The 21,850-nt window shown below is 44.2% G+C and overlaps 2 protein-coding genes across 7 annotated transcripts in view; both read right to left on the bottom strand.

Annotated features, from left to right (window-relative positions):
- The window catches only part of pex7 (peroxisomal biogenesis factor 7), a 44,214-nt gene extending 28,463 nt beyond the window's left edge, over window positions 1–15,751 (bottom strand). For 2 of the 6 annotated variants that reach the window (XM_026142405.1, XM_026142409.1), the window contains exons 1-8: window positions 15,258–15,678; window positions 14,944–15,077; window positions 14,556–14,613; window positions 13,839–13,989; window positions 13,694–13,771; window positions 13,509–13,617; window positions 992–1,098; window positions 640–753 (exon numbers count right to left, since the gene is read on the bottom strand). In XM_026142405.1, the coding sequence (XP_025998190.1) occupies window positions 640–753; window positions 992–1,098; window positions 13,509–13,617; window positions 13,694–13,771; window positions 13,839–13,989; window positions 14,556–14,613; window positions 14,944–15,077; window positions 15,258–15,259 (753 nt within the window). In that variant the 5' untranslated portion in view covers window positions 15,260–15,678. The other 4 variants (XM_026142410.1, XM_026142408.1, XM_026142406.1 and 1 more) reach the window with 4 other exon arrangements.
- Window positions 15,752–16,564: 813 nt separating this feature from the next.
- On the bottom strand, window positions 16,565–20,912 carry LOC113006397 (uncharacterized). The gene is made up of 3 exons (XM_026142351.1): window positions 20,544–20,912; window positions 18,987–19,262; window positions 16,565–18,829 (listed from the first exon to the last, which is right to left on the bottom strand). Exons 1-3 carry the CDS (start codon window positions 20,671–20,673, stop codon window positions 18,156–18,158), a joined length of 1,080 nt encoding a protein of 359 aa, XP_025998136.1. The 5' UTR covers window positions 20,674–20,912; the 3' UTR covers window positions 16,565–18,155.
- Window positions 20,913–21,850: the final 938 nt, after the last annotated feature.

The raw sequence follows: 21,850 nt of genomic DNA, 5'->3' as shown, positions 1-21,850 counted from the left end.
TCAGACTTCACACTACATCTCGACCAGCGCGCGCGCACACACACACACACACGGAGGACATTACACTGATGCAGATTACAGTGAATATGCTTCAGCGGCACACACTTAGGCTACGTCTACACTAATCCGGATAAATTTGAAAACGGTGTTTTCATCTAAAAATGCTCCGCGTCCACACTATCATTTTCAGTCGTTTCAGAACATTTGTTCATCCACACTGAAACGGCTGAAACGCTTACGTTCCTGCATTGCGCATTCATGAAACTAAAGACGATTCAACCTCTGTTATTTGAGAATTAAAGAATTTAAAGAAAAGCTATCAGTACAAACTGATATTAATCTTTAATAGGGTCGTCAAAATTGACAGCAAACAAAACATCTGCCCTATAATGCCCTCTGCTATCTTAGTTTCATTGGTCACATGACTGCATCATATGACTAAAATGTGTCATTGTTTCCGAAAGTCTCCGTTTATGCAGTCTGTGTGTGACGCGAAAACATTTTTCATGGTTAGGGTTGGGGGTAAGGGGCTAGGGAAAGCTTTATGTCAATTAGATGTCCCCACAAGATATAAAAACCCAACACGTGTGTGTGTGTGTGTGTGTGTGTGTGTGTGTGTGTGTGTGTGTGTGTGTGTACCTTGAGTCTGCGGATGGCGTACGTGTGTCCCAGCAGTTGATTGACAGGCTGCCGGATGTTCCTCAGGTCCCACACACACACAGTACAATCCACTGAACCTGTGGCCACAACATTCTGCAGACAGACACCAGCTAATCTTTACAAAGCTAACCGGGTTAAAGGTCACAAAATCAGATGTAATTTTAGTGTTTGATGCAGATAGTAAAATGCATTTAAACAAACACACTTCTCTGTATAAATGAAGGCTGGCATAGAGGTTTTTAAATGTATTGTTTGTTTGTTTTTAAGTATCTTTTAAACCAAATATGCCATTTAATATATGGAACCTTTTAACCAACTGGAGGGCCTGTACCTGGTCATATTTGCACCAATCACAGCTGAGGATCTCTGCCTTGTGCGCTGGGATGGCCAATCTGCACGCCGCACCCTTCACATCCCAAATTCTGAGCGTCCCGTCACCTGAGAGTACAAATAGAAAGAGAAGAGTATTCGAGTTTATATAATATATCCAGGTGTTTTTGTGTAAATATGCCTTGTTTTTCTGTGTTTCCTCAGTTTTATCGCCTTACCTCGCTCAGTATTTGTTCTATTTTATTTCACACACAGTCAATCCAATATATCTTTATTTGTTTGAGAGTCAGCAATAAAAGTGTTTGGTTAGAGCTGCTCAACCTGCAGGAGTTTCTGAGAGCTTCTCTTATCATATCTGCTGACATGGGGGGAAAAAATCAATTCAGGACGCCTGAAAATGACTGAAAACACATTTCCTGCAGAAAAAGAAAGAAAAGGCGTCCAGACAGCTGAGATTTGGGCAGAAACTTCACATACCACTGAAAAACGTTCAATGATGAAGACAAACTATGGAAATGGAGGGCTTATAATATGACCTTCTACTGGATTTACATTTGTCCCATTATCAATGTGCTGATCCCAACTCACTCGCCATCAGCCATGAAGTGAAATAAACTTCTGAGGTGAAGAATTTAAGAGAAGGATGTGAAGAGAAATCTAAAAGAAGTGAGGTGGAGACTGAAAGTAAAAGGAGGTTAATTGAGGGGAACACTGCTGCCAGTGTTTCGAGTTCCTGCTGACGTCAGCTTTTATTTTAGCGCATGAGCTCCTTCATTTCATCGTCTCTCATGAGTTATGGGACTCATTTCAGGGACCACTCATTATGGCATCCACACAGATCTGTGTACTCATTTTGTCACCCAGTCCAGTCGAGGTGGTGTGTGTGTGTGTGTGTGTGTGTGTGTGTGTGTGTGTGTGTGTGTGTGTGTGTGTGTGTGTGTGTGTGTGTGTGTGTGTGTTAGTCTGACAAAATTCCACGAAATGCGAATTCCAAATTAAAAGCTGATTTTAAATCTGAACCTCTTTCCCAACGTGATAAACTCAGACTGACCAGAATGTTCCTACTGGTCAACACACACACACAGAAAAGTGTGTGTAAGTGAGTTTCTGGGCAGAGGTTGAGGGTTTGCCAACACACTGCGACAATCATCAAGCAGAACTTTTACACCCCTCCTCCTCCTATTCTTCCTCCTCCTCTTCATTCAGAGGTTTATTCAAACTGCAGTGAAGACCTCGGTGTTCTTCACGTCGACCTGGCAGCAGTTTTTTTTACTTCCGTCTTAAAAAAACTTGACTGTCACAGACTAAGGCTGAAGCCACAGCAGAAAAACCTCCAAATAAAACTGACGGAGTTAAAACCTCCAACCGACTCCCATTCAGAAAGCTTCACCCTTGAAATATCAGTTTTACTTCTATGACTACATCCTGGTTCCCTGTGCTGACGGTCCGTGAGTCAAGTCCCAAAGCTTGTGTCCTTATTTCTGTCATGCACAGTACATCTGTTTCAGTCAGTTTGCACACCGTGTGTTCCACTGTTCCCATAGGGAAAAGAAATCTTCTAAAAGACTTGCATCATATAGTGAATCATATAAGGCTTATATGATTTACTCATGAAAGTGGCCACTTTCTCATTACTTTCATGTATTGTTTTAAGAAGTATCCAAAACATGCAAGTTTCATTTATATAATTTTTCAAGGGATCTTATATCTGTTTTCACACTTGTATGCTTTTCATACAAGTTTCACACAAGACAGATACAAACTTTACAAGATTTATATATCTTTTCAATATGGGTTGGCTCTGAGTGATGTCAAGGAGGGTGGGCGTCCTTAACCTGGTCAAGATGGCTATCCACCCGTTTGTGAGGAGCGTCCAAACAGAAGAACGCTGCATCCTAACGCTTGTTTCAGACAGAGGATGAACTGAGAGGTGCAACCAGACCAGCATGACATGAAGGACTGCAGCTTTATCAGACAGCACAAGTGATGAAGTCAAACGTGTTGTCTGCATGTTCCTGAGTCACTGTAATGATGGAAGGACTGAGGCGTGAAGTCAGAGTTGGGTTAGGGTTTGGCTCTCAGCTGTGATGGTTTCAAGCTTTAGAAGCTTGGGAATAAACCCAGTGTTGACATTTATTCTGGCAGAGCTTTATTTAAATTTGTAATAATGTCAAAGAGCCAAAGAACAAGGATAGGGGATAAAAGTTGGGGCCACGTATCTGGGAACAGAATAAATGTGGCTAATGGGATTGTGTGAGCGGCTCTCCTGAAACAACGCCACCTGAAGCCCGTTGGAGGCCAACAGGCTGAATAATCAGCTCCAGGACTGATTAAAGAGCAGGCCGAGGGGAGTCGCTTCTCCCAGGCTTCACCTCCTGTTTGCTGACCAGCACATTAATCTCCTTCTCTACTTCACTCCTTGCACCTCCTCTTTAATCCCAGCAATGGCTCTGCACCCTCCCCCAGCATCCCTCCACACGGCTCTTCATCGATTCTTTGAGTAACATTTTAACCCTTATCATCCTCTTCCTCTCTGGTTCTTTTTCTCATTCACACTCTGAGGTGTGTGTGTGTGTGTGTGTGTGTGTGTGTGTGTGTGTGTGTGTGTGTGTGTGTGTGTGTGTGTGTGTGTGTGTGTGTGTGTGTGTGTGTGTGTGTGTGTTCTGCAGTGCTGACTTCTGTGAAAGGGTCACGGTTTATTACACCTATAATCGCTGCTGTATCAGCAGGTTCAGCTAATACACACAGACACACCTGCAGCCACGTTTTAGCGTCTAACACTTTTTTTTTTTTTTTGAGTCAACTGTCCAATTACGCTTGCTCTTTGTAAAGAGGGGGACATGTATAATTATATAAGAGTCACAAATCCAAACACTTCCTCCAGTTTGGACACGAATGCAGAGAGTCTGCGCTTTAAGCTCGTATTATGTAACAAAAGTGATCGTAGCACACAAATAAACAAGGACACTAGCTGTAAGCACAGCCACAGAGGATCATTTACACAAATAAATAAATGAGAAACAGATTTCTGTGTTTGATTCCAACCACAGCAAACCTTCACTTAAGGATGATGAAATTCAAGCTCTTCAACTGTGTGAGAGAGAGAGAGAGAGAGCGAGCAAGCAAGAGAGAGCTGCTGTGGCTGCAGATCAGAAACGAGGAGTCAAGACGCCCAACAGCTGATAAAAGCTTGAAGAGTTTGGTCCATCCACACTCAGCAAAGCGGGGGTGATTTCCTCTACTCATCTCACTTAAAGACTTTACAGTTCATCAGGAAAGTCTTTGTTTCAACACCAGAGTTTCTTTTGTGTTGAACTGTGTGTGTAGAACGTCTGTGTGGACCACAGTGTGGGTACATCATTCTGGTCCACACACACAAAGTCATCATGTACTGTTTTCTGAATACACCCCTGTCAACACTAATATAAGCATTATTATACACATAATGTATGTAGGTGGTTAAAATGCTTAAACAAAAACCTCACATCTAAACCTCACTTAAAAAAGGTCTCTGGAGAACTTGGTGGTCAAAAAGAGCCGTCTGATTCCAAACTGGTTCCAGCTGCTGATGGCATCTCTGCTGGCTCCAAACCTCCTCTGGACGGGGGAGCACTGCTCTCTCTTCACGCCTTACTATTTGCATTTTAAAACCTTTTTTCTCGTTTCACTTGAATTTCCAGAGTCCAGGCTTAATGTGATCACAGCGAGTGTGTGGGAGACTGTAGCAAAGAGGGTGCAAATAAGAAGCTGCAGGAGGAGCTGCAAACACAAAGATTTACATGATTGTTTTCAGTAGCAGACGGAGATCAACCACCTCCAGAGCTTATCTGAAGCACCACGACCACTGGTTCAAACGAGCACGTGTGCAGTTTCATCGCATCTTTGATCAGAGCGACCTGGCACAGCAGCAATCAAGCAGAGGAATTACACGCAGACGAACAGTTTCTTTATATTCTGAGATTACTTTCCGTCACAGCTGTGCTCGTGTGCAGGAGACAACAAAGAGAGGTGGCTGGTAGATGAATGTAAAGCCTTCAACCTACACAAATAAATGTGGGCTTCGCTGACTCAAAAATCCAAGCATCTCAGCAGCTTTGTCTCCAGTAAAAACCACGAAATGCAATCAGCTCATTAAAATGAAGGATGCTGCACAGAGTTCAACAAGTTTGTGGAATGAGTCCATAAAATCTACCATACCTGCTTTTAATTTGGCCCATTACTCATCCATTTTGGGATTTCAGCACAGACTTCACACTTGCAGAGATCAAACATCCAGCCAGCTGCCTGAAGGTGAGGAACACTCGCAGGGTTGTGCACCATGACTTCCTTCCCCGGGTCAGACTGTTAGCATAGAGTCTGCTTCAACATCCTGAAGCATCTGAAGGACATGACCCAGAGCGTGCACTGAAAACAGGATTTTCTCTCCTTTCTGGTAACAATGGGTCCATGTAGCTGCTCCCTGGATGCACATCCAGTTTAAAAGTGGCAGAGATGTGAGCATGAGCACTCAGTGCTGAGATGAACCTTTAAAACTTTAATGCAATGACCAGGAAATAAACTGAAGGAAGAATTGCCTTGATTGGTAAGTTGTTATCAACCATTGGTTACTTTGTCTCTGAGATAATTATCCATTTGCACACTGATTTGCAATTTCATTCATTTAAAAAAAAAAAAAAAAAAACCTTTATTGTTCATATTCTAGGATCATTGTTTCGATACACTGGAGTAGATCCAGCGTGCACCAGCAGGAGCGATCAGACAAAGTTTAAATCCAGTTTATATTTTCATGGGCTGAACTTTTTGATCGCACCTGTAATTTTACAGGCTTTCTGTCAATATGATGGACAGAACGTGAGTGACCATTGTTTATTTAACCTCAGTCGTTCTGGGCCTTTTTTTAAATACAGGAAACAGGAATGACACGTGTAGGTGGAGTCTGAGTTAAACACAGTTCATTGAAAGGTCAGAGTTTAACTGATGATTACTGAAGCTTTGATTCACTGAGAGCTCAGAGCGACTAACCAGCACTGCAGACTCCAGAGGAGACCTGGAGGGCAGATCGAAGCCTAACAAACAGACACAGACCCTCATCTGATTCTCAGGCTGGAGGTGGGGATCTTTGTCTGCCACTGAATCGAGCTAAGCGGAAAGAGAAATGAGAGGACTGAGGAGGAGGCAAGGAACAAAAGAGGAGGCAAGGGAGAGAAGCAGTGAGGAGCATGGAAACCCAGATAAGCTTATCGGAATGAGACGCCATCTGCACCACGCCTTCACCGTATCTCTGCTTCTCCCGGTTTGTCACTTCCTTTCTCTTCAAAGTCATGAGTGGCTGTAGCCTCTCAAGCTAACACTAAGTGCCACCAGAGGGGAAGCCGTAAGATAGAGATAAGGTGGCAAAGCTCCACCATACACTAATCATAGGTAGCTGTGCTTGAAAACTCATCCATCCAGCCATCCCTCTCAGTTATTATCCGACTCATAAGTTATAACAGAAAATACAAAAATATGAATTTTGATTTAAACCCCTAATAACAAGTAATAATAATAATAATAATAATAATAATAATAATAATAATAATGCACAGAGAGCATGATCCAAGGCGACCTGTTGTAGGGTAGCTTTGCATGATTCACAGGTCAAAATAATCCATATGGATCTCATATTGCCTTTCCTCAGTTCATCCTCTGTCTCAAATAAGTGATATTAGCTCCTCCCCCCTTTAAGGCAGCCGTCTTCTGATTGGTTATCCCTGCAAACAGCAGGTTGGATGGTCTCAATGCTGAGTTTAAAGTCATTTAAACAAAAAAAAAAAAAAAAAAAAAACAGAGCTTCTGACTGACAGGTCACTGATCTATGAGCATCCAGCGCTCCACCAGTGATTCACCATGAAGGCACGGTGCTGACATCCACCAGTCTGTTTAAACACTCTGGAGCACGAGCAGAGTCTTCTCTGGCTTCAACATGAGCACCATTAAAATATTTCGCCAACACCGATCTTCAACACTGTAAAGTCTCAAATAATGATAAAAACTCCAGTATTTTTTTTGACTTCAGCAAAAAACAAAAAACTCCAAACTGCCGCTCAGCCTCTGTGTGTGTACAGGCCAGCTCAACTGAGACAGCTGACATCACAGGAACACAGGTACACTAGTAAAAGGTCAGATCACCCACTGAGAAACACCACTGGGACCCACTTCAGCCGTTCTCCACCAGCCTGACAATTACACCATCACACACCGTCATTAAATTGTGTTGAGCTCCAAAATCCAGAGTGGCATCACATTTTTCAAAATGATTCAAACCTTTTCTCTTCAGATGTTTCTGAGATGCCTGAAACTCTCAGACAAACATTGTTCAGTTACAAACATGAAAAAATGAATAATCTGTCCTCTGCTCTCATCATAAATATGACCGTGAGCAGACCTCTGGGTTTCCAACCTCGGTAACGCCTCGTCTCTTTTCTCACCTGAGTAAACCCAAATAGAGAGAGGACACACTGAGCATGTGCGACAGGAACTCTTCACAGCTTACTGACTCAGAAAAAAAAACGATGCTGTTATCACAACAAGCGCTCCTCTCTCACCATTGATCGCTGCCATCGTCTCATTACAGCTGTGACCAGGCCTGCAGCAGCGCTCTCTGAAGCAAGACGCGGCGCCTCCATCGACACCAGCCGGTGTGTGTGTGTGTCTCTCTGTCTGTGTGTGTGTCTGTTATCACAGCTCATGACCTAATGTAGGTTTGCAGATACAGAGAACGAGTGTGGCCAAAGTTTCCCTGAGGCCAGGACCTACCAAACACTGCTCAGCGCGCACACACGTACGTGTGTGTGTGTGTGTGTGTGTGTGTGTGTGTGTGTGTGTGTGTGTGTGTGTGTGTGTGTGTGTGTGTGTGTGTGTAGCAGAGACAGAGAGCCTGCTGTATCTGGTGGACACCTGCTATCACTTATTTAAACAGACACTACCTGCTCACAAAGTCCAACACACACATACACTGAGCGGTATGAAACCGTGTGTGTGTGTGTGTGTGTGTTTCAGTGTCCTGCAGCAAATATCATTTGGCTGGAGAACAAAACACAAGAGCACGGCGGTGAGGCTGTGAGGAGCGATGGAGAACACAGAGGCTCAGCAGTACATCAGTGATTACAAATGAATCTCACTGAAATTGACCATAAACTCTCATAAATCTGTTATTGTGAGGCAGAAATGAAAATGTGGGTAAAAATAATGTGTGTCAAGATTTATTTGAAGCAGAAGCAGAAGCAGCTTTAACGCTTTAAAGCGGGGGTGGGGAACTCCAGGCCTCAAGGACCAGTGTCCTGCAGGTTTTCAATCTCACCCTGGGTCAAAACACATGAATCAAATGATCAGTTCATTACCAGGCCTCTGGAGAACTTCAAGATATGTTGAGGAGGTGATTTATAATAAAACCTACAGGACACCGGCCCTTGACGGCCTGGAGTTTAAACACCTTCACCTCTCACCGGCCGCTTTGAATAACCTTTATTCCAACATTGAAGGCGTGTGACAGAACTCAAAATGCGATGTCAGATTTGATATTTGATTCCTAAACTGCGGTGAGCTTGCAGGTTTTATTAGAGCTTCCATTCTGACTCCAACCTCTGCTAAGAGTGTGCTGAGAGTACAGGCATGATCAGAACCTTCTGAGAAGACGTCCCCAAAAAATAAATGATGATTTCCACTTCACGATCATCTTTTCGGGCACCTCTGGACAGCTTTTAGCTCGGCTGTTTTATGTGTGCCTCTACAAAGGATACTGGATCTCCTCCAGTGTGTAAACACGATGATCCCTCAGCTGGACTTTAATTTTTAGGAAGTGGGCAACATGGATGCATGACGAAAACTCCCCTCTGAGGGTTCACATCATACACAGTCTTACCTTTAAGGAGTCACACTGTTCAGGTAACATGCTGCCATGGCCCAGGAGGGCCCATGAGTCTTAACAGCCTTGCCTTGTTTTTGGTCTTTGATGCCTGTGCATGTCAGATGTCTCAAGAGCCCCCACAGGGACCCGCCAGGCTCACGGTGATGCCAACACTATTTGGGGGAAATAAAGGTTGTATAGACCGCACCCATCCAGCATCAATCATCGCCCGTCTCCTGTGGACCACCATCCTCCAGGAGCCCTTGACAGCAACCTAAACTTTGACATTTCTAATTTAAATGAATATTCAGAATGTCGGCTCATCACTCAAATTTTACATAACTACATAACCAAGCTTATAACTGCAGCAAAGCTCTGCTCATTATTTCCTCATTAAACCCACAACTGACCGCCCACCTCACATCCTGATCGCAGAAGCAAGCTGTGACCAAGTCTATAAGTTAAAGAAAAGAAAAAAGGACGAGCAGAACGCCGAGAAACCTGGATCGAGCGTGAGTGCGCCTGCTGGAAGCAGGAGCACACAGAGATAAACGCAGAGGCTAATTTGATGCCGAGTTTTATCACTCCTGCTGCAGGTCAGAAAGCGGTGCACAGCAGAGCTTCGCCTCCGGCTGCTGCCGTAAACAAACTGGCAACTGGATGCATTAAATAAAGCTTTAACACAAGCAACTCTCCTCTCGCTTTCAGACCACTTTTAGGTTAGGCTTCACTCTTCTCTGCCAGTTTTTGTGCCTGCGTGCAACACATCCAACACAATTAGCTTTAAAAAGCTTAAAAAAGCAATAAAGTTCAACATGTTTCATTAAAATACTTGCTTCGGTTCTGGGAGGCAGAGCTGCACACAAAAGTACAGACAAGGTGTTTAGCATTTAGAGCTTCATGAGACCCTGAGGCCAAAATAAATACTGCACTGGCTCCTTTACTGTAGCCTGCTGTGTGCTGATAGCACAGCTCAGTAATGCTGCAGATTTTCAGCGTGGGTTTCACAGGCAAGTCTCAATGCAAATGGAGTCCATGCACCTTGCTCAGAGTCCTGACATCAGCAGGTGACCTCCGGCTCAAAGGTAAAGACAAAAGGCATCGCCCACCAAGGAAGCACAGTGGCGCCTTCACAGCTGTTTCTACCATAGGGGGTACAGCTGCACGTGAACGAGTCTCCTCAGGTTCGGCTCTGTGGTTGAGCCGGTATCGTCGGCTTTGTCTTTTTAGCGGCAGACGCGCGGCTGAGAGGTCCTGGCGCCGATGTGCTTGGATCAAGACACATTTTCAAAGAGCCTGAGCGTCCTCATTCAAATCTCTGAGCTTAACTCTTGGTGAGAGGACACCACTCAGCACCGCAGAGGAGGACCGATAAGACAAGTGCTTTACATCCTCATCCCTGTGCCGTAGAAAGTGTTTCCTCTTCCAGCTCCAGCAGCTTGAATCCACAGTGCTGCAGGGATTACAAACTGTTTCCTAAAGCAGAAGCTGGAACGTTTTAGGGAGCTATGTTATGACCCCCTGTAGGAGTCAGTGATGGCTGGTTCTTTGCTGTTTTTGAATAACTGTTTGTATCTATAAGGATTCAAACGGTTCTTTAAAGATTAGTTTTTGGCTGTGAGGGTCAGCTAAACATGCTTCAGAAACCAGAAGAGTTACTCCAAAAGTCAAAGACGTATAAAGAGAATGTTCGGAAAAACCACAGCCAAGTGTTTGGACTACGGAAAAATCCTGAAAAATGGAAACCCTCCAACTTCATGGCATCACTCCTTAAAGAGTTACTTAAGGATAAAAATCTACCAAAACTGTGAGGGAACTTTTGAGGAATCAGACGATATAAAAGAAAACTGTGAGGAGGAGATCATCCTGACAAGGGGCATCATTAGTGTTTTGTTTGCTGTCATGTTACAGCTCTGTGTGTTGGTCTTTATAGAGCAGAGCTGCTGCACTGCTGAACCTCACGGAGATCTTAATAACAGGAACCTATTAGAAGTGAGAGCAGAATAAAGCTACTCTCTCACATATCGACACCAATAACGGAAAATCTGTCACACATGCAAACCATCTGTTGTCTAATGGACGTCTTGTAGGTAAAAGCCGAGGCTTTTATGTGTTTTAGGACCACATTAAGAGAAACACTGTGCGTTTTTACTAATTGTGAGCGTGCGGCGAGTTGACTGGCAGAATATCAAATGCAGTGCGTTCGGTTGAGCTGATGTACGAGACCAACATGGAGTTGAACCGCTGTAAGCGGCGGACACGGACACTCTGAAGGTCTCATTATGGAGACGTGCTCTCAGTAAAGCATTTAGCTGCAGAGCTGTTATTAAAGCCGGTTAGTGTAAGTCAGGACTGCGAGACACTGTCCTGGGCAGTTTGAAGCCGTAACCTGATATTTTACAGACCAGAAAATATTATGAGTTCCCAGAGTTGAGAATAAGTCAATAAAAAAAAAAAAAAGCGGAGAGATCAAAAATCAAATCAAATGAAAACAAATATGAAGCATCAACCACAACAACAAACCCCAGAATTACAGCCTCCAAGTTCATCTGTGGCACTGGTCATCATATGGTGCCAACAACAAGGAGCCATTAATCACACATCTGTCACAGGGATCACTGACACATACTCAGAACTCAGATCTGAACACAAACACCATATTTTACTTGTTTTAATTCAGCACAGCCATCATGAAAAATAAATTCTCAGAAATTTGTTCAAAAATCAAATGAAAAACATCCAGAACTTCCTTAAAAATCACATCTGAGGACTGCTGGTGCATGCATGAGTCCACTGCAGCACACTTCTAATAACTGAACCCAACCTGAACAGACCTTTTATAGCACACAAACACAGGATTCAACAGTTAGGACCCTCACGGATTGTCCCAGCTGTGTGTTCTATATACACTCAATCAAAAATAAAGACTCATTTAAGGTCAAATGGTTGGACCTGGACTACCCCGTGAGCAGCGGGGGGTTAACATCTTCCTGCTTTGAGAATCTCATCAGAGACCTCCGCTCGCTCACAAACCAATTAACCCAAACTCATTGGCCGAGTCACGTGACAGACAGCACCTCCCAAACCGAGCTCGAGCTGAAGGCGGCTGCTGCAGATTGGATGATGAATTGCTGCCCCTGTATGAAGTTTAAACACACTCCCAGGAGATCATCCAAATGCTCCCTCTGGCTACAAACTCACTCACATCACTGTGTGGATGAAAACTTTCTCGACAGACACACAAGAAAGCGACTTCTCAGACTTTTACATGCTTCTCTGGTCTTACTGACCACTCTTTATCCAGACTTGAGGCCAGTTAACCTAAAGTGCACATCTGCTGGAGGACACATGAAAGCTCCACACAGTCTCCACCCAACCAGGAACTAACTCTTTAAGCCCTGCACCGCAGCACCTTCGACTTATCCTTCAAAGATGATGCCTTTGATTTATGCTCGTGTGGGACAAGTTTTATAGACTTCAGGCTACTGTCTACTGTCGCTGACCCCAAACATCTGTAGGTCTGAGAGCAGGAAGTTAAGTTTCAAGCTGTTGCAGAGTCTCTGAGAATCTGTCAAGTCCTGCTCTGACAGCGGATGGCGATGTCTCCAGCATGACCCAATGAGACATGCAGCAGTCTGACGTCACTGTGGAGCGCACTGCTACAGCAGAAGCAGCAAACAGAGCCAGGAGGACTGCTTTAAAGATCCCACCACTCAACAATCAAGCACAACGACAGAGAAAAATCACTGTGACAGAGGTTTGGAGGAGATCCCCAAAGCAGTCAACCTATTACCACAGTCTCCTTCATAATGGGAGAAAACCCCTAAAATGCTTCACTGCTTGATTAGCCACAGAAGTGCCACAGGAAACAGGAAGTGCATCATGCAGAAAATCTAAAAACACATGCAACCTCAATCTTGGACGGCAGACTCGTGCACCCAGCGATGACATCACAGTGACAGAGACACGCCTCCTGCTACAAACTACACCCCTGTGTCTGCATCAGCACCAAAGCAGGTTTAAATCAGAATCAGAACTAACTAACTCTAAGGAAATTATGTGGGTTACAGTTGCTCCAAGGCAGCAACAATAACAGACTAAACTAATTAACTAATACAATATGTTACAGAATTTGCAAATTTAAGAAATAGCACTAATATGCAAATCACCCAGTTATAAATATCAAGAATATTGAATATACTGTGCTTTAAGAATTACATTATTAAAGCACAGTTCTTTCCACGTCGTGTTTAAATTACAGATTTACGTTCGTAACTATGAATTCCTACTAAGACTAAAACCTTCAGTAGTATACTTACTAGCATCATGCAGACTCACCTCACTTCCTACACTGCACACGATGAGGAAAACCTCCAACAAACAACACGAGTGAATACCACGAAAACCTCCAGAGCTCAGGTGCACTCGTGCTCGCAGACAGACACCGAGAAAAAGCTTCATGACATCAAACATTTCCTCCTTTGTAGCTTTAAATCCAAAGTGAAGCTGAATCTGAGCGGTCTGAAGCAAAGTTCAAAAAACGTTCAGACGTGCTTCCAAAAACCATCACAACAACGCCATCTAATGGTGAAAGCAGCCACTTTAAACCCCTCTGACAGGCCAGCCGACTCACCTGAGGCAGATGCAAAGCAACCTGGGATGTGAGGAGACCAAATGGTGCTGTAGATGACCCCTTCATGACCTCTGAGGGTGGTCAGCGATGGACTGAGAGCAGGGTCCCACTGACAGAGATAAAACTAACATGAAGAAGACAGAACGCAGACGGAGAGGGGAAGAAAGGAGAAACTTTCATCTTACCACTTTCACCGTTTGATCCCACGATCCAGAAACTATCAGGCTTTCTCCTCGAGTCTGACTCCAGTCCACAGTGTACACCTGCACACACGTCACAGTCAGAACACCTGTGTGTGTGTCTGTGTGTGTGTAAGCATGTGTGCGTTACCTCCTGTGTGTGTTCTTTGGCCACCCTCAGTGGAGCACTGTGATTGGCTGTATCCCACAGCTGGAGGCTGCCATCGCCGCCGCCTGCCACCAAAATGTGCTCATTAGCTTCACTCCATGCCACGTCAAACAGGCCGTCACTCCACTCCCAGCTGAGACACACACACACGAGGATGACATAAAAACTTAATCTTTGACCTTTGACTGAATTCTTGTTTCCTTTATTCGACTTTAAAGGATTATTTCTGGGGGGGGTTTAATGGTGTTGTGAAGCAGTCGCCTCCAGCACGGAGCTATGCAGCTTCCGACAAGTCTCTGTGTTTCAGTCTTCCCCAGATGTGGAGTCAACAACCTCAGAAATGGCACACTTCACACAAAGATTTCATATCTACTGAATAATCACACATGCGTCATCATTCAGAATGCAGATGAGGAGGAATGTGACTCCTACTGATTTGTATATATCATCTGCATTTTTATTATTTTCTGAGTTTTTAGACCATGTCACTCTCTCAGTGGAAGTCCTGGAAGTCAGTGGCAGTCACATAAAACCAGGGGTTTCTATCTGGTTTCCTCGCAGTCTGATAATAATCTGATCTGTGCTGAAATTAGATGAAACCGAGCCCTAAACCTCCTGCAACTTCTTATAATCATCATCTGTAAGCATAAAGGACAAAAACAGATGTTAGAGAGAGAGAGATGAGGAAACAGATGTTACCTTCTCACTAAGGTGAGCCCGGTCTCGGTCTGATCCAGGACCAGCAGTGTGCCGCAGCCTGTACACACACAGACAGAGTGGATAGGAATGAGAAAGCTGACTGTTTAAAAACAGCTGAAACGCACAGATCTGTGTTTCGGTGTGAAAACCGCGTGATCATCGTCGTCATCGGGGTCTGTTCAGCTCGCTGAGGTCGACGTTCAGAAACAAACAGCACGTCTTATTTTATTTCAGAATATTTATACGGATCAAAAGTCAGGAAACAGAAGTGATGAAGAGCCACAAACTGGAGTTCCTCTAACGTCCGCACGAGGCTCCAGCAGTGAGCATTCATTCTTTATCACATCCAGGTGTGTTCTCCAAACTGTGACCACTGAACTCTACTGACCTGCTATCCCGTAGTACTGTGAGGCAGCACAGGCCACTCTGCTGGGGATATACGGAGACACTTCCACTGCGTAACCGTGACGGGCCGGACTGCGAAACACCTTCACCGTCATCATCGTCACATACAAAGAAACCCTGATGGACAGAAAGGTTTAAAAAGTCTGGAAAGACGACATCGACTATTTACTACAGCATGTACTGTTACTTTGAAGCTTTTTTATGACCCTCAGGCGAAATATTTTAGAAAATATGACAATTAATGTGCACAAAACTTGTAAGACGCCAAATTTCCTAACAAACATTCAGTGCATTTACATTCACAGTGGGGCGGTTTTCTAACCACGTTTTTCACACACGTATTAATCTTTCTCTCGTTCGTCCTCCAGCAGGTGCGATAGGGTCTTAATTAAAACTTAATACTCGGGGATTCCGGTTAACGCGGTCCACGTTTGCGCTCTGAACCCGCCCTGTTGTGTTTTATCAAATAATCCGTGGGGTTCAGAGATGTGAAGCTCTGAGTCTGTTAATCTGTTCACACGTAAGAAGTACGCGGGACTAAAGTAACGTTTTATGACTCAGACCGTGTCTGATCAGCACCTGCTCTCGTGTGGTCTGCAGGTGACAGAGTGACTTCACGGACCCTGATCACATTTAAATTGAAAATGGCTGTCACGTGACTCATAGAAACCAGGTCGTCTCGTGGGATCGAGAGAAAAAAAGCTTCAAAACTTCAGAGACCCACAGAAGTTCCCGCTGCTCCTGCTGCTCTTCTCACTCCACTTACTGCTTCTCCACTTCCGTGTTTTGATCAGCTGACTCCGGATTGAACGTGCTTATACTTGTAGTTGTACAGTTTGCCGCCAGGTGGAGACATTTCTTTACCTTAAAACCAACAAGTGTGCTTATTAGAAATTATAATTCTTTAAAAACACGACATTCAGGTAAATGAAGCTAGACAGGTAATGTTACTTACATTTGTAAAAATTTATTTTCATTTTTAAATTTAAGAAAAGCTTTAAATAACTGGAAAACTTCATATTTTATTAATTATAATTTTCTATTAAATGACATCTTTTCTTACGAGATGGAGCATCTGCACGTTCACTGAAGGAGTAATGGTCACTGCTTTTGTGCTTCGTGCAGTTAAAATATTAGTTTTCATTTCCTCAGAAATGACCAAAGATTAGTTTTATTTTTAAAACAGCAATTTCCTGGAAACTGACTTCAAACTGTGTTCAGAGTCTGTGCGCGTTCAGTAATCCACATGTTATTCCAGAGAACAGAAAATGATAGTTTGTATATGTAAGAAAACATCCTTGCAGCAGCAGTTTCCTGCTGAATCGGTGTTACAGCACAAGGATGAAAACTTCAAATTAAGGTGAAATATTCACAGCAGCACACTAAGAGCTCTTTTCAGTCAGTAATCAGGTTTTAATCGGCTCCTCCTGAAGCTCACTTTATGAGTGGTGCAATAATATTTGCAGCAGTCTGCTCAGATGTTTGCATATGAAGTTCACTCTAAGCATGACTCAGCTGTGAGCATTCACTTTAAAATAAAAACACAAATGACTGCAAGAAGAGTTTGTTTGTTTGTTTTTAAACAAAAAACAAAAACAGGACAAACAAAGAAAATAAAATCAGCTGCAGGACTCTGAAACATAAAAAATGTTCCAACTCAGGACTGAATAACATGGGAGAGTAGTGAACACAAACCAGAGTGAAAGGAATCCTTTGCTGAAGCGTTCAATGCTATCTGGGAAAAATCACGCTCTTATGATTGTTTAGAAATACAGACAGAAACTTTTCTGTAATACAAAATGTGCTTTTCTGCATCACACATGGAGCATTGCACTCAGAACACATAACCAAAGACGCTGTGGCCTCACACTCTCACAGCCAGGAGGAAACCGTGATTGCAACCACAGCTCCATAAATACTGCGTCGCCATGGAAACCAGGAGAAAGCTGCAACTGGTTACCGGTAACAGGTACAAATATTATTTACAATTTCATTGATCATCACTGAATTCCTGATTCAGAGGAGAAAGCAAAGATCACACTTTGGTCTCAGTGTGACCGGCCTTTCAAAATAAAAGTACATAAAATACATTGAGTGGTGTTAACAGTCTGAGATGATCTCAGAGGAACACGAACCAACACGTCTCTGTTTGAGCTTCGCATCATTCAAAAGTCATAAAAGATCCTTGTTCACGTCAGATAAAGAAGTATTTTGGTCGGGGACAGAGAAGAGGAGGAAAAGTGTGTCTGCAGTGCTGGAGTGCACCACCTGCCCTGACGTAGCGTGTGACACTTTTGGACCACAAACTTAACAACAGTAATTAATTTGCTACAAAGATCTTAACAGCAGATCTTTATCACTTTACCTGCTTGCATCAGGATTCAGGCTACATGGACACATGAAGGAGGCGGAGCCTGCAGCTTATTAAACACATGATACAAGCTGCACCCGTTCATGTCTGTCTGTGTGTGTGTGTACAGCACGTACAGTAGTGAAGTATTAAAGTGTGTGCTCTGAATGCTTTAGTGAGTATGAACGCTGACGGTGCTCGATCACAGACTCATCTTAGCTCTGTGATCAACTGACGGCTGGACAAACGCAGACAGTCAGAGAACAGGCGTCTGCTTACTGTCCTCGGCTGCGCTGTTTGACCGTCTGAGTAAGACGACAGAATAAATACTCTGTATTCAGATGTAGGCTTCATCTACAAAGGTTCAAATTTTAGACACTTTAGTATCAAATCACCACTTTGACAGTTACAAGCCGATGAAGCGGTTTTACATCTGCAGACGGCCTTCTTGCAGGAATAAAGTCGGTCGTGGAAAAACTGTTTCTGGACAGATTCTTGTGAGAAATCTAAACTTTAGAAAGTCTCCTGCTGCTGAACACGGATGTGCACGTGCACAGAGTCCTCTGTGCAGAAGTTTAAGTTCCCATTAAGTAATCAGACATCAACACTGAAGCGTGGCGCTAACCCTGCAGTGACCCCGATGTGCCCGAAGTCCTGCTTTGTGCAGACATCCGTTTAGTCATCGATGAAAACAGAAACCCAGTATCTGGAGTCATTGGTCAGGGACAGACCATCAAATCTGGAGCTACCTGAATCACCTGTAAGAAGAGTCGGCACGTGTGGAGTCTACAGGGAGGATTCAGTCCTTCCCCTTTGAATGAGCTTCCATCAAAACGTTCGTGGGCTCACTGGAACTTTGTGGCGCCAAACTCGGCCTCGTGCAGAAACTGCTGCATCTTGGTTCGGACCCATGACTGTTTCTCTGCTGTCAGTCTCCTCATAGCCGGAGCCAGGCTCAGCAGGAACAGCGTCACGTCGTCCCTCTGCTCCATGTCACGCTCCCTCTGCGCATCCCTGGCTTCTGTCTTCGTCAGGAATTCCTCCAGCAGGCCGTCGACGCTCTTCCTCTTTGGCCAGAGCGGCCTGGGAGAAGCGGGGCGGCGCTCTTCCTCCACCTCCTCCTCATCGTCCGTTTGGACGAGCAGCTCGTCCACGTCGCCTTCCGGCTCCTCTGTCTTCAGCTGGTTCAGCCGCGCCACGGTCCAGGACAGCGGCGGGCTGCGATGATGACTCTGCGGATCCTGTTGCAGAAGAGGGGTCTGCGAGGAAGAGCGTGACGAAGCTAAGGTCGTAGCAAGAGATGTCACCGAGTGCATCATCATCTCAAACAGCTCCTTCATGTTGGCGTGCTGCTGCGTCTGCAGGCCGTCGTCAGTCTCTGTGGCGCCTGAGTTCACCTCAACCTTTGCTTCTTTGGGCCTGGACGGGTCCAAGCCGACAGAGGGTAGCCGCTTCCTCTGCGGGAACTCTGAGGATGAGGACGAGGATGTCGTCGTGGTCGCGTCAGCTACGGCGAACCCTGAAAACAGACAAAACAATTAGAACTAAATCGATGTCGAATCACGAGAAAATATTAATCAAAAGCCATCAGAGACCCGGGTGCTCGGACTGCACATGGAAAAGCTGATGAGGAAGTACTGCAGGCTGGCCAATCAGAAGGAAGTGTCAGTACGAACCGTAGCTCTCGTCGTCGTCGCTCCGCGTCTCCGTGGTCGTGCTGCAGCCGACCATTTCGGCCACCTGGACCTGAGAGGGCTGTGGGTCCAGGGCCCAGCCGTTGGTACCGGCTGCCCGGGCATCGATGAATGGATTAAGGAACGACAGGATGGACGAGTATCTCCATGGCCGGTAGTTAAAGAGCCCGATGCCGCTCTCGCGCCGCTCCTTCTCACGCTGCCTCTCCCTCCTGTGCTGGTCTCTCAGTGTCTTCCACTTCCTTCTGCACTCCGACTCTAATGTGGAAAACCACAAGTTTGCTTTAATTAAACCATAAAACCATCAAATCCAACAGTTAAACCATCCTGCTGTGTCCACAACCAGAGACACACACACAGAGTCACATTAAACGCTTTATTTTCACCTGCATACAAAAACTAAAACTAATCTTTGCTCTAATTTAGTTTATTCTGCAAAAACTAAAACAAACTCCCAAACAACCGAACTATTTTTGTTTGCTTGGTCATATTTCACAGCAAACTTGTGTTTGGACAATATTCAACATTTGAAGCAATTTGACTGAAAATAACAAACAGTACTACTCACATGTGAAAATACTCACGGCTCCAAACTCCTGTGTGACTTTTAGCCAAATATGAATTTCAATCATAATTTTTGCTTCCAATGGTTATTTTAAAAAATGATTAAAAATAATACAAACAATTAACTAAATAGTATTAATTAAAAGGACCAAAAAAAGGCAATAATAAAATAACAACCAATTTTTAAAAAAACAAAAACAAATGCAGAATCCAGATAAATTTTAAACATTCAAACTATTTTTTGGGATATTTTTTACAATTTACATTATGTTTCCTTCCATACATTTATGATTAAACATATTAGGCTGTTTGTTTAAAAAAAAATCCAAGTAATAAAATTTCTGTTGAATTTTATTTTAAAGGCTTTTAAATATAATTTAAAACGTCAGTAATTTCTATCATGTTATTATTAATTTTTAATGTTAAAACATATAAACCCATAAATAACAAAAGCGTATTAACAGCTCCTTTATTCTGTATTTTATTTTATTTTCCTTTCTTTTCTTCAGCGAACCATAATTTACTGTATTTGAAAATTTTTAAGTTCAGTTAACAAAGACTGTCTACATGAGTAAAACCTTAAATACTTGTGTTACAAACACACATACATATTTGGTCGTCATCACCTTTTTCCCCCAGTTCTGATTACTAGAAAAATCCACTACGACCAGTTATTTCCCAGTAATTACAATATATGAGTAAAAGCTGCTGATTAAAGTTGTCGTAGATTTTCTTACAGTGTTTCTTTCATAAATCTGTGCTGATAATTCTGAAGAGGAACCATTGTGCTGGAGCCGAGAGGCGACGAGCGTAGGAACATAATAAGGGTCGGACCGTATTTGTTTTGAACTTTTCTCTGATGAAAATCTGAATGTTTGACATGTTTTGAAAGTTTTCCCTCTCGCCCACATCGAAAGTGCTCCCGTGTGAGAGCTGAAGTTCGCGCCGGGATCTCGGCGCTGTTCTGAAACTCACCGGGGACTCCGACGATCTCCGCCACCTGCCGCCACGCGTCGCTCCGCATGTTCAGGTCCCGATAGGTCGGGGAGTTCATGTCGTAGAGACTCGGGAAGCCAGAGACCGCCATGATCAGCTTGTATTCCATTCTCCTGTATTTAAAACTCTGGCAGAGCGGAGCCGGACTGGAAAGAAAATAAAAGAACGAATGGGGGGAAACACTACTTCCGTTTCCGGTGCGTCACAGCTCATTTGTATAAAAAGTGACCAGATTTCAGTCCTTCGTTCGCTAGTGGTGTGCGATACTGCATATTTTGGTATCGATCCGATACCAAGTAAATGCGGGCCAGTATCGCCGATATCAATACCGATACTTTCCAATAAATAAGGTGGATACGTCATTGAATTGCTAAATCTCAATTACTTTTTATGACCTTAAGTGTTTTTTGTTAAGTTTCCTTTTTTATTATTAAATAGTTAAAACCCAGGACATAATTACGACAACATTTATAATTAAATAGAAAATGCTTTATTATTGGGGCTGGTCTGCGATGCCACTGCAGGTGAGATGGACTCACCTGCACCGTGTCTACAATCACGCCTCGCTGGCTTAAAACCTGTGCTCTACTTGTGTTGTTGTTAGTGATGTGTACAGCTGGCGAGCTGCAGCGGTTGTACTAATGTACTGTTAGAGAAACCGTGTGATTATTGTAACGGTGGACAGCGCACGGCAAGGACCGGTTGGGGTGAGCCGGAGGCTGGCGCGTCAGCGGGACCTGCCAAGCTGGAGACAGATGTGCGCAGGGGTCCTGCCACACCCGAGGGCAGCGTGCTGTCCGGTCCAGCCTCTCTTCCAACAGAGGCAGCACGCTGCGCAGTACTGCGCGCCGACCGCCTGCTCAGCTGCCTGTGAGCCCCGGCTCACTTCCATGCCTGCTGCCCCGCGGCTGTTTGCCACATGGAAGGCTACCTGGGGCGACGATGATCCGGGCCGATTCCCTTGCCTGCTCGCGGAGGGGGCGAGTAGGTTAGATTCGGCCTCAGGGGCGAAGGGGGTATGTGGCGGAGTACGTTCTGCGATGCGCTGCAGGTGAGATGGACTTACCTGAGCGGCATCTACAATCATGCCTCGCCGGCGTAAAACCTGTGCTGTGTTCTGTGTTGTTGTTGATTGTGATGTGTACAGCTGGCAGCAGGAAAGCTGCAGCAGAATGTACTGTTACAGCAGCCATGTGATTATTGTAAGAATAAATCATGCTGTGAAGCATGAAAATGCCATCAGGTCTGCCATGGCAGTTTACTTTTTTTTTTTCTTTTTTTTTTTT

Source organism: Astatotilapia calliptera, chromosome 15, assembly GCF_900246225.1.
Source record: "Astatotilapia calliptera chromosome 15, fAstCal1.2, whole genome shotgun sequence".
NCBI lineage: Eukaryota > Metazoa > Chordata > Actinopteri > Cichliformes > Cichlidae > Astatotilapia > Astatotilapia calliptera.
Note: the sequence above shows the minus strand (reverse complement) of the source record. Positions and strands in the feature narration are given on the sequence as shown.